A 13,293-nucleotide genomic window follows, 5' to 3' on the forward strand; every position below is an offset into this window, starting at 1 on the left:
TCTCCATTAGGTGTGCAGAGAATCAGCCTGGTATCCAGGACCTGAAGTGGCCTCTTTCTTCCCACCGGCTGCTTCCATTGTTCAGGGGTCCCCCCAAGAATGTAGAGCTTCCCTCACCCAAGTATTTCGAGAAACCACATTTTGGGCCAAAATGGATACCTCCTAAAGGTTCTGGTTAGCTTTGCCAACATGACCATGGGATATCCTGGCCAAGGGCCGGCACCCCGCAACACTCTTTAGACAATGAGGAGTGGGGCGGGCTCATCCTGATGTGAGCCCGTAACCTCAGGATACCGACAGTGATGTGCAGCCAGTCTTGCTCACACTTTCCAAATCAAAAAGATGAGTAACATACTGGCCCTCCCACCTTCTCCCTTGGCTAGAGCTCTAGATCAGGTAGACCTATGGATACATAACCTAAAACTTTTAAAAGCTGTTAATTACAACAGCAACAATGCTTCTTAAATAGGCAACTATGGGTCTCAAACAAAAATCATTATTAAATTAGGAATGTCAAACTTGCATAGAGTGAAGCACATTGCAGAAACTCTCAGAAGAGTCTGATCTGTTTCAGTAAATTCCTTCAGAGCAACAGTTCTCAGAACAGGGCACACGCACATAACACAGACATACACTTGCATGTGTGATACACACTACATATAAACTGTATGGTCACGTATATATACTTACCTCTCTCAGGATTTTGGACATGTCTTGGGGAGGGGTGAGAAGTACAGAAATTACACTATAATTGGACACACTATCTAGAGCACCTGGGTGCACAGGTTCGCAGAGCAACCTGACAAAGCTGTTGGCTTAAGCGAATCAGAGCTGAAGCTAAAACTCCTCGTCCAAGATGTGGTCGCACAGTACAAAGAATAAACAAACACCAGGGACGACGGCCAGGCAGGAAACAGGAAATAGTGAACTCAGACACTGTCTGAACCCCAGGCTCTTTGGCCCATGATATTCACCAAAATGCCAAAATGCAGCTGATCGGTCGATCAGTAAAGTGCACGGACGGTCTCTGAGCGGGCTTGGCCACCACACCCCCGGATGAAGCCAGAACCAAGGAGGGCAGCGGCCATGGGGCCCACAGAGCCACCACCCCTCAAGGGCTCTGTGGCTCCCTTCTGCTCAGCCTGGGGGCCCCTGACTCGGAGACACCCTCCACCTGGGATGAGGAATTCCGGCAACCTTACACTGTTATCCCACCAGGGAGCTGGAAGCAAGACACATATCTGAATGCAGACCGGGCTGGGCAGCCCACAAAGGGGTGCTTCGGTCCCCCAGGAGAGGGACGTGCAGCAGATGCCGGCTCTGGGAGCGAGAGGTCTCAGGCCAGGCAGAAGTGGCTGCTGGAGAAGCGCTGCTCCCTCCCTAAGGCTCCGAAAAGGCCTTCTGGTGCCTCCAGGAGGGCTTCCTGGAGACAATTACTCAGACCCTGAAAGCAGGAAGCAAGACGTCCCTGATGAGGAAGATACTCACTCACTGGCGCGATCCCCTCCGGGACTCACCCCATACCCTGCACACCATTTGCGTTTAGGCTTCGCGCCCACCTTTGTTCTTAATTATCCCCCCACCCCCGGGGCTTGAAACCACACGCACGGCACAGCTGGACTCAGAGCCGGGGCTGCTCCTGATTTCAGACTCTTGACCGTCTTCCCGGCACCTTGACCCTCACGCCTCCCACCCCCTCTCCGGCTGCTGATCGGCGCCTTCCCCAGTGTTGGCGTCAGCGGGCCTTGGGCCAGATTTCCACATGGGCTGCCCCCAAAAGGCCGTGTGGCCGCTCTAGGGTTGAAAGTACATTTTCACCAGCTCTTTATTTCCTGCTTAATTTAAGTGCATTGTTGTTAGCTTGTTCTAATCAATAAATGGGCATCGGAAGGTTTACAAACGTAGTATCACGGCAGGCCTGACACTTTTTATAAGGCCTCATTTATAATACGGGAGAACTGTGAGAGCCACCAGCGGGACGCGGAAGCGCCACCGTCCGCTCCAGCTGCCTCTCTTCACATCAGACTTTTTCCAAGTCCAGGGAAGAGCGTCGGGTCAAACCTGGTGAACGCACGAAGCGGCCTCCGCGGCCCGCACTGCAGACACGCTCAGGCCGTGCGCAGGACTGACACCAGCGCCCGTGAGCGGCACCCCGGCGGCCACAGGACCCTGACAGGAAGAGGGCTTGGGGCCTCCCCTCCTGAGGAGACGGCGGCCCGGGCTGAGCGGCAGCAGGGAGGGCAGGAGGGCTGTGCCCCGTGAAGGCTGTGGGGTTGGGGGCCTGGAAGAGCTGGCGTGATGAGCCTCTCTGGGAGGCATTTCTAATTTTCCAGAGCCGTCTCCGGTGAGGACCTGAGGGAGTGATGATGCTGTTCACGTCCTCGTGGTCCGGCCGCCTCCCAGCACTCACTCAGCCCCCTGGAAGCGCACGGCCCGGGGGGACCGTCCTCCGCGACACAGTGCGGACCTTTGCTCACCCTGGAAGGGCCTTTCCCGTAACTCTCTGGAAGGGCTTGCAGGAGAGGCCCTTTGCAGAGAGGGTGTACAACAGACTTACACAAGCACGAGAATCCTTTCCGAGGCCTCGGAACAGAAGCTACAAGACGCTACTCGCCGGCAGGGTTGGCAAATGCAGATCTTACTACCGTCATGCGGCTGGATTTCATAGCTACAAGCTAATAGCTGTGACGAAGGAATTATTAAAGTGTTAAATATTTCATTTAAAAGGGAACATTGCAGTCACTTTGAAAAGAAAACTCAGAACTCATCTGCTGAAAACTATCATCTGTGAGAAGACACCGGAAGGAGCAGTTGGGGTCCACTACCGTAGGCACCCACCGCCCGCCGTCCCCACTACCCGCCATTCACACCGCCGTTGGGGTCCACTGCCGTCCATCCCCCCCCACCGTCCGCACCCACCACCCATGTGTTTCCCACCACTCGCTGTTCGCACCGCTGTCCGCACCCACCACCCACCTTCCGCACCACCGTCCACGCCGGCGGGCTCACACCGCCTCGCACGCTGCAGGGCTCACACTGCGCCTCCTGGGGCGCCATCCGTGGAGGAAGCCCCCACCCTGGCCTGGAGAGCAAGCGGAGAGGCCCGGGCTCCCTGCTCCGAGCACCTCGACGGGCAGAGGATCTGAGAAGGGGAGGACAGCGTGTGCACACCCTGAATCCGAGAGGGGTTTCCCTCAAGTCTGCCTCTCCTCAGCTCTGTGAAATCCTGTTTCTGGCAAAGTCTCCTTCCACCTTTTTACCTGCTTTGCCATGCACTACGAAGGCTACACGAAGATGCTTATGTATACAACGGAGCAACGTTACTTTTAAGAAGTAAACGTAGAGTTAGAACATATTAACTGGAAAGAACTTCAAACGGTATCTCATTATAAAAGAAACATTTAGATTTCAAGACCAATGGCTTCATTCAGTAACTGTTTCTTGGAGAAAAATGAACTCAAAATAGTGCTGACCTTCGCAAGGGCTCGATGGGGGAGCACCTGCCCTCCCTAGAATGCTTCATGGTGCCCGAGACCGCTGGCTCTCCGCCAGAGGCTGGCAGCAGATGGTCCTGCTGGCGCTTTAATAAGCAGATCGGCACAAGGTAAGCCCCCTAAACTCTAACACAACACACAACGATTTTTTCTTAGAAAATGCCCTTTACTAAAAACAGTCTCACAAGAAGATTAAAACACATCTTACTCCGCACCTGGTTTGCTCGTGCTTTCCTGAGCAGCAGCCACCGCCCTCACCCCTCGGAGGACCCCGGCGGCCGCGGCGGCACACACCTGCGGACTTCCGGTCGTGAAGGACAGCCTCATGCTCCTTGGCAGGAAAACCCAGACAATTAACTTGTTACTAATCAAACTTGGGAAATTTTCCAAGATAAGAAGCCGAACTACGTGAAATCTCCAGTATTAAGTTCCAACCTGACAAAAACTTTAACTGCCTATGGCTTACATCCGCACACACGTGTGACCAGCCTTAAAAGGTGAACCAGTGCTGAACGGGTGCCCATCTCGCCGCGAAGCGGTCCTGCCCACAGACAAGAGGGGCCCACGGAATGCAGCGGGGGCCTGGCCCCCAGGAGGCCCAGTGCACGGGCCGGCACCCAAGGACAAGCAGGTTCCGGCACTGGGGCTCTGTTGGGATTACGTTTTTAGAACAAGCTAAAAGAAGCAGACCTGGTCTAAATCTCAGAAGCGAGACTGGGATGAAAACATGATACGCAAAAGCATGTTAAACATGCCCCCAGGGGTGCCTGGGTGGCTTAGTGGGTTAAAGCCTCTGCCTTCAGCTCAGGTCATGATCTCAGGGTCCTGGGATTGAGCCCCCACATCGGGCTCTCTGCTCAGCAGGGAGCCTGCTTCCCCCCACCTCTCTCTGCCTGCTTCTCTGCCTACTTGTAATCTCTGTCAAATAAATAAAATCTTAAAAAAAAATGTGCCCCCAAATTAAGATGCATGGAAAATATAATTTGTTAAAAAAAAACCACAACATTTATTCCACATTAACATGTAGCCACACCTCCAAGCCTGTGAAGGTTTCTTTCTCTATGTTAATGACCAGTTTCTGGAGGTCTCGGAGGTTGTCAGAGGATTTTCCTGGCATGGGACTTGTCCGCTCACCATGACTCCCCTGGTGCTATAAGATACCAAGTGGAAACAGAGCCAAGCCAGCTACCACTGGATAGAAAAGGGTGTTACCACATCTGGGGGTTCGTGTTAGCAATTCTATCATAACCGTCCACCCCCTCCCTTCTTAAACAGTAAAATCCCCACACCTGGTCCCTGCCTGGGAGTCAGTGATTGAGCTAAATTAGAAAAACCTGGCTTGCACATGCTAAGGCGTGGGAAACCCCGGCCCGCGGCAACCACTGTCAGGAGGTGGGGCTGGCCCAGGGGACCCTGCCCCGAGGAGGGTGCTGGAGGCTGTCTCCCCTAAACCCGGCTAGAAGGACCTGACCTTGGTTGGAAGCACCTGCCAGTGCTGTGAGGTTCGTCCCACAGGGAGGAGCTTCTGGCTGGGGCTGGATGGCCTCCATCCTTGCCCCAGCAGCTGCTTCCAGCTCGTTCTGGTCACCCACACTGCCCATGGGGGCTGGACGAGGAGATGGGCTGGCTTGGCCCAGTGCCAGGGAGGCAGGGTCAGTGTGGCCAGCCCCGCCCTCTTCAAACACCAAGAACAGGACCTCAGGATTTTACAAGCTCACTTTCCCCACCTCTCCCTTTGATTATAGATACTTCCTGCCTTGGTTTTCTAATTTTTCTGTCCTGAAAATTTTAAAACCTTAAATTTCCGCTCACTAGTCAACAGACTTTAAGAGAGGAAAGCCAGACAGGCAATTCCTTCTTTATTTTTGACAGAGAGAGAGAGAGAGAGAGAACACGAGCACAAGCAGGGTGCATGGGGAGAGAAGCCGACTCCCTGCTGACCAAGGAACCCAATGTGGGACTCGATCCCAGGACCCAGGGATCATGACCTGAGCTGGAGGCAGACGCTCAATAGACTGAGCCACCCAGGAGCCTCTGGTCGGGCAACCTCCTTGCTCCTAGTGGCACAGCGGTACTCTCCAAGTGATGAACGACAGTGGACGGCATAGTTCAGAGCACCAGGGTTCCTAAACCCCTACTTCAGAAGCAAAACCACACCTGAGTTCCCAGCCCGCGTAGCACACGGAGGTCACACCGTGTCCCCTGCAGCCTCTGTGCAGCGGACTGGCTCGTGCTACTGGAGGGTGACCCCAGAAGCCCATCCAGGACATAACACGTGCACGGCGACATGCCAAGGCCCCCTGGAGTTCCCACAGCCCTCCTAGAGACCGTTCTGAACGACACAGGGGCTCAGAAGGGGCCTCGTTTCAGTTCACTCAGTTCATTGTGCAAATGTGCAGGTACTTACTATCTGTTCACTTGTCTGACCTTGTCAGTCAACTCAGGTATTGGCTTGACTTTCCAGGAGCTTCTCTATCCACTGCCCCTGAAACTCCTTACTCCACTTTCAAGTTTCTTTTTGCTGAAATTCATGGCAGCTACTGGAATGCCACTAAACTTATTTAGGATACGCTGTTTTGAAATTCAAGATTGCTTCACATTTACTTTAAAGATGTACTTATTTTAGAGGGAGGGGCAGAGGCAGACAGAGGGACAGGAAGAATCTCAAGCAGACTCTGCACTGAGCGCAGAGCCCAATGTGGGGCTTGATCCCGTGACCCCGAGTTCACAAGCTGAGCCGAAACCAAGAGTCAGATGCTCAACCGACTGAGCTGCCCAGGAGCCCTAGATTTACCTTATCTAAAATCTCAGGGTAGTTTTTTCCCTTGATTTTGCGTGTTTGTACATCTAGACATATTTGTGTACACGTACACATGCACTTATTTTAAAATGAGCATAAAAAACCACTATGCAAAATGAACCTCTGGTATATGTGTAGAATAATTTTAGTTGCCATAATTCAGGTTCAAACAAGAACTCAGAAAGAAGCATCTGGGAAAATGCTTTTTGGTGATCACAGACCATGTGCCTTAAATGTGCTACATTTAGGCAGTAAGTTCTCAATTCACGCTTTAAGAACACAACTACGGCAAGTTTGAGCAATTAGATTGCAAACTTCTCTGAGACGACACAATGCCACTACCCGCTCTGATGAAATGTCACGGGCCGAGTTTATGGAAGTGGCTAATTGTCCATGTACAAGCCTCATTTTCTGTGCTGTTGGCAAGCAGACAGTTTAAGTTAACAATAAGCTTATTGAAAAATTCACTGCTATTCAGATGTGTTTCTATTTAAACCTTTCAGCCAACAAGAGTCAAGAGTCGATCTGCATGCATCATTTTTACTGCCTTTGCCAAGAATTATGTGACCACGTGCCAAAGCTAACACAGGCATTTGGAATGGGTGGAGATCGTGAACTCCTGTCCTTACAGCGTGGACACATGCTGTCTCTGTTTAGATGATGTAAAAATACCAAGTCAGGAGAGTCGATAAAATGGGCTGTGACGTAAGCGGTAGTTCATCAGTCAAGCTCCCTGAGCGAAACCCTGGGAGGCAGTGGAGTTACTGACCTCGCTGGAGAATGGGATGGTGAATCGCAGGCAAGGGGAGGCGTGGGAGGGCCGCGGGCTCATGGAAATAGGCGTCCAGCCAGGCCGCGCACTGCACCAGGGGCTCCGTCATTTCCTCCGGACGGCCAAGCAGCTCAGGAAGCGTGGGGGCCTCCGTGGGCCTGCAAAAGTGGTAAGAGGAGGGTCATAAACCTCAGGCCCCGAGTCCACACAGGTGGGAAGCAAATGAACGCCCCCTGTGCCCACGTGGGTGGACGTCTGTAGCGGTTTCCAGGGGGGCGGTGCCCACTGCTGCTCAGTGGTGGGCAGGTGCCTGCAGGAAGGGTGGGGGGCCTTCCCGCCATGTTTCCACTTTTGGCTCTAAGAAACACAAGCCCTCTTTGGAAACAAGAGGCGACTCCGGGAGGAACATGCTGGGACACAGGCTCTGCCGTCTGGGGCTCTGAGCGTCTGTAGTCACCCAGTGAAGCAGGATGTGACACAGCCGGGACGACAAGCGAGAAGCCGGCCCAGTGGGAGTGCGGCTGCCCCGTCGTACGGCCAACAGGTGTACGTGTACCTCTATCCTTCGTCTGTAAAATCGCGTCTTATCAAACCATCTTCCAGAAATACTACTGAAGGAATTACCCCACACTGGGACCACCCGCCCCTCCCACTGAGTTTCAACAGAACAGCGCATTCGGGACGTTGCACCCCTTTGGGCTGCGTTCCGGGGACTTCCTCGCGGTCTGCTTTCCGTCCGCGGAGTCTCATGCTTCAGGGTGTCTAACCCGTGTGCAGTCCTCCCGCGAGGCTCATGCCAGTCATGCTGCTTGGCTTCTGGCTTTTTTTCTTTCTTCCTCAAATTCCCTCGTTCATTCCTTACCGTCACTTCTTCCTTCTATCTCCTTCCGTTTAAACCACATACTGTGGAGTCGCTTCGTTTGCTCCTCGCCCGCGGGGTCTAACTCCCGCACCTCTGGGAGCTGGCGGCTGCCTCTTCCAGAGCTGACCCACCTTCGGCAGGAGCCGAGTCTCTGGGGATCCCTCTGCTGGAATGAGAAAACATCCCTGCTTCTGAGCCCTACAATTTTATGATGGATCCAATTTTTATTTCGATTTCCTGGAACCCCACGCCCACAAAAGCACTGGCACCAAGTCTGCTCTCTTCAGCCGACGCTCCTCCCCTCCTTCCCAGAGCCCTGGACGGCTGGCAGGCTTCCTAGGCTTTCGGGGCCTGGAGGGCAGAGTCTGTCTGGCATCTCAGATCCCGAAGCTTCGGGGGGAGGGGAGCTGCATGCGGCTCTTCCTGGCCCTCCGTGCCTCACTCTGTGTGTTAAGGACGCGTGCACGTGCACTGGTCTACAGGCTGCCTGTTTTGTCTTGTACCCACCACCCTGAGGAGGGTCTGAGTGGAGAGGCCACAACTGGCTTGGCCATGCAGCCCAGCACAGGGAGGACACGGGGGTGACGGCCGCAGGAGCACGGGCCCGACTCCGTGCGGGAAGGGCACGAGCACGCGCAGGCTGCCGCAGACCCCGGGAGCCCGTGCGCTTCCTGCTGGGCGCTGCAGGGAACCGCCGAAGGCCCAGACGCGGGTCTCACAGACGTGGCCCCGCGCAGGAGTGCTAGTCTCTCAGGCACAGCGCCCTGTGGAAATGAGAGTCTCCACGGACGTCCTGGATCTCGCCAGAAATCAGCTTCCTTGGATGAGATGCACAGAAATGCCCTTTCTACTGTCTTTCTGCAGTAGAACAGAAAGGGGACTGGGGAGAGCGTCTAAGCACTCGCACGTGGACAGGGGTGAGGAAGGAACGGGACAGGGAAAGGCAAAGAAACGAGTCTCCCGGAACGGCCCGGCAGAGAAGGACAACAGACGCAGGCTGGCCATCCGGCCGGCTCCCGAGCCGACAGAGGCCTCAGCCCAGATGCCATCTTCATGAGATCTCTGTGGGCGGGAACCCATGCGGAGAGGCCCGTGGTCAGCCTGGACTCCGCATCAACAGGGCCCCCACAGGACGTGCTCCCCCCACAGCACCGCGGGGCCAGCGGAGCCGAGACATTGCTCCTGCCCTGATTTCTCTCCATCAGGACGTCTGGTCGGGGAAGGACTTGGGACTTCGGTGCCTGGCCTGAACGTCACTCGACCTCAGAGAGAAATTCTAGACTCTCTGTTCCCGTCCTGTTCCTCCTGTACTAAACAGACACGTACTGATGACAGAGGAGGATAAAGATGGGGAGGGCTGTCCCATGTCTTGCCATCCCACTCCTGGGGGTGGAGAGAGAGGGGGCCGGTGTTCTAGGGAAAGCCAGGGCTCCCTTCGCAGAAAGCAAGGCCAACACCACCCAGTGTGTGTCGGGGGGTGGGCAGTTTGTCTGCGAAGGTCTTAGCCATGAGCACACAGCAAGCTGTGCGTGACACCAGCCCAAATGGGAGACGAACACAGCTAAGGGGCCGACGTCCCCACCCTCAGCCTATGGGAGACCCCCGTCCCTCTCCTGCCTTGAGCGCCCATGCTGACCCCCGCGCGCCTGCCTCCTCCCTCAACAGGCCAGATGGTCTCAGAGTTTTTGGGCTCCGCTCGCCCATTTCACCAATGGTGACTGCACTTCCCTTGGCCAGGGGACAGACATCATGGGAGATGGGGCACCTCAGGCCATGTGACGGGGCCTTCAGTACCCACTAGCGACCCACTGTGTTCCAAGACTTACACGTCTTTGCTCAGAGGCTCCGGAATGGCAAAGGGGCGTCTGGGCATCAAAGGCACTGACCAGGCTGGTCGCCACGTCCTCGTAGCTATGGGACTAGAATGGGAGCTGTGTCCCTACTAGCATTTACTAGCATTTCCCACTCTTAAAAGGATATTTGAAGAATTTTTATAGTAGTAAAATTCATCTTAAATTGATTTTTTATGCTTGTGCTAAAGATCTCAACCTCTGATTTACTCTGTAGGTCTCCTTTTTAACTCTTTCTCTATTGGCATTAGGTAACTATTCATGGGTGAAATGTAATTAAACAGCTTTGCTTCTGAAGCAAGGATTTATGATACTACATTTAAAATGAATGGCATTAAACACACACATAAAACCAGATTTTTAAAGCCATGACACAGATTTCCATTTCTACAATAAAACGAAATTTATTCTCTGCCCTGCCCTCTCCTCCAGCCTCGCTTCGCACGTCCCTGCGCGAGCCGCTGTGTGACGGCGGTGCAGCCCTGCCAGCAGTTGCCCTGATTACGGAGGAGTCTCTGCTGGCTCCCCTACCCACCAGCCCCGAGGCCCCAGTGATTACAGGCTCTGTGGTCCACGCTCCTGTAAATCCCACATCCCAGCCCTCCCTGGGAGCCTGCCACTCAGCCACCGCGGAGTCGCACACCCCTGTCCGTGGGCCGGCACCAGGCGTGGGAGCCCAGAGCCGGCAGCTGGACAGCCAGCCCATAGGGGCAAAGAGCAGGCCCTGTCCTGCCGTCAGCCGGGACCATGCAGAAAGGGACACATCAGAGTCAGCCTGCCTGAGGCCTTCTTCCAGATGACACTCGTCATCAGTAAGAGTCACCCGGGCCAATCCTGGGACACTGGGCACCACCCCCTCCCCTCCATTAAACCTGGCACAAGAGGGCTGGCTAGTGGCTGACCGATGCATCTGGCTTCGTTGAGGTTTTCCACAGAGGACAGGGCAGCGCACTGGGCCCACTGTAACAGAGCAAACACGAAATCGTACGTGGTTTGGTGTAAGGGTTTCCTCAAGAAACATGCGGCTCTTGGCAATCCCCACACAGTGGCTGTCGGGGGAAGGCTCCGGAACACCGGCACAGACCAAAGGCCCTAGTGAAGTTCTCCTGCAGGCATGACCCCTTCCCTGCCGGGCCTCGGAGAGAGAATGTCCGGTGAGCTAGCTCAGAGGTCAGGTTTGTCCTTCAGCCCAAATCAGGACGCAGAAGGGTGGGGAAGTGCTCCAGAACCATCTTTAATGATGCAGGGATGCCTTGCCTACAAAGGCGGAGGGGGAACCCATCCCTCACGGCGTTCACAGGAAGGTTGTCCCTCCTCCCTGCAAAGCAGCCTGTGTCTCAGGACATGGATTTCAGCTAGAAAGCGAGGGGGCAGGGGCAGCATCACACTGGTGGCAGCAGGCAGACAAGGGGAGGGGACCAAGTGTAAACGGAATGGCCTCCCTGGACAGGGTTCCGAGCCATCCATCCGCCGCACACAGAGGTTGCACGCACTGGGCTCAGGCTAGCGGCCGCTGCAGAACCAGGAGCCCTGGGGCAAAGCGAGCCCGGCCGGCCAGCACCCCAGAAGGTAGCGCCCAAGGTCTGCAATGGCGTCAGGGACCGGCTTGACATGAGAAAAAAATGGAAGAACATTCCCGACCCCATGTCCTCCAGGGTCTTTCCACACTGCAGATTTGCTTAATGCTTTAAAACTCAATCCGTTTGGCAGGAAATCTGGGCATTCAGGTTTGGGGGCGCCTCAAGACTTCACTGGGAGTAAAGAACCACTAAATCTTCATTTCTGAATGAATTCTACTTCCCAAAGACATTAAAATGTCATGTACTTGGCTTAAATCCCATTTGATGTAAGAAAACAGGCCAAAAGTTCTAAGCTACTCACATCTGATTAGCAGCACTAGCTACACCCAGGGGGCAGACATTCAAAAACCTCTCTCTTTGACCCCAGTACTTTTCCAGGATTTGTCTTCCCAGGATAAAACCGAGTCTTGTAGTTTGGGAACATGAACCGGTGATGCTAGAGGCTTGCCCACGCAAAGAACTTCAACCTCGGAAAAGAGTTCCAAAGACCCGTATTCTTTGGAGTTCATCTAGAATCTGGCAGCGCACTGACCCAAGCTGCGTTCTTTAGCAAGGCTGAGAGATCTGTCTGCGGGAAAACCCACGGGGAGCGGGGTAGAGCCTGCGGTAGAAGCAAGAGTGCGGGGCCTTGGGCACATACAGCTTCCCAGACACCCTTATGAGGAGAAGAGCCCCCGAGCTGAGCTACAGAAGCGCACCGCCCCCTTCTCTGGCTCTAGGACGCAGGGTGGGCTCCGGACCCCACAGCGTCAAGAAGGGGCACGTGTTCAGCAAAACGTTACAATTGCAACAGAGGGGGCTCTGAAATGCGTGGCTACTGCGGCTCAGTATCCCCGGTATGCGCAGTTACGTCTGACTCAACAGATCTCTGGCAGAGTCTCTTGTGTCTGATGGGTTTGTCCTGCTTTAATTACACCTCCTTGCTAAAGTTTGCATGCTTTTTTCTTTTTTCCAGTGGTGGGATGGAAGACAAGAAATAAATTATGCTATCTATGATCAAATCTTTTTTTTTTTTTTAAAACAATGGGGCTGAATAAAGACTTTAAACTCTATATTCCAACTGAATTTTGTGGCTTGATTCCATGCAAGCCGCTGTCGAGGACCCGTTACGTCCGTGGCTTATCCATGAGAGCGTGGACGCAGCATCTGTGGCACGAGGAGGGCGAAGGGACGACACAGAGGAGGTGCTGGCCGCCTTCCACTCGGCCCCTCGGATGGCCCCACGCGCCCCTGACGCCCTCCGCGACGAGGGCTGCCGCAGGACGTCTGATGAGCGCACACCTCCAGTGACAGCTCCACGACACAGCCTGCTGGCCGGCAGCTGTCGGGCGGCACCACCATGAGGGTGCGACGGGGTCTGTGCAGTTATCGGAACTTCGAACCCAGGGAAGAAAGGGGAAGGGCGAAAATCAAAGTGCTGATGCAGGGACTCAGAAACGCCGGCCTCCGACAGCAGAACTGCGCAGGAGACGGAGAGCAGAGGCTCCTGACGGGCTCACGCGGCCACAGGACGGGGGCCTCGTGCGGCTCGTGGTGACGGCGGGCAGTGCGACCACACGCCTGGTGCCATCCTGACGATTCGGAGGTCTTTGCGCGGGTTTGCCCCATGCCCTGGGAGCACCAGCAGCCGATGGAGAAGGGAGGACGTGGACACGAAGCCCCGGCAACACGCTGAAGCTGACACTACAGACAGCGGACGCGACTCCTGCGCGTGTTCACCGGCAGGGAGCCAAGAGCCGTGACTCCTGACACCCGAGCGGACGGACCGATGTTCACGCGTGGGGTCCTGGCGTCTGTTTTCACAGGTCAGTCTCTACAAAGCAGACTTTGCCACCCTTTGACAGAGGACAACCGGCAGCGAAGGGAGCCCGAGCCCGGCGCAGGCGGAAGTCGTGAGGACGGCTTCATGGGGCAGGGGCACTGCTGGCCATCCCT

General features: G+C 54.9%; 1 protein-coding gene across 5 annotated transcripts in view; it reads right to left on the reverse strand.

Moving 5' to 3' along the window:
* MGMT (O-6-methylguanine-DNA methyltransferase) overlaps positions 1-13,293 on the reverse strand; it is a 278,551-nt gene that overhangs the window by 42,728 nt on the left and 222,530 nt on the right. For 4 of the 5 annotated variants that reach the window (XM_080822345.1, XM_080822344.1, XM_080822346.1 and 1 more), the window contains one exon: positions 7,064-7,224. The exons of the other annotated variant lie outside the window; for it this stretch is intronic. In XM_080822345.1, coding sequence (XP_080678471.1) covers positions 7,064-7,224 — 161 coding nt within the window. The remainder of the gene's footprint in view (positions 1-7,063; positions 7,225-13,293) is intronic. 5 annotated transcript variants of the gene reach the window in all.

This window comes from Martes martes (genome assembly GCF_963455335.1).
Source record: "Martes martes genome assembly, chromosome: 14".
Taxonomy (NCBI): domain Eukaryota; kingdom Metazoa; phylum Chordata; class Mammalia; order Carnivora; family Mustelidae; genus Martes; species Martes martes.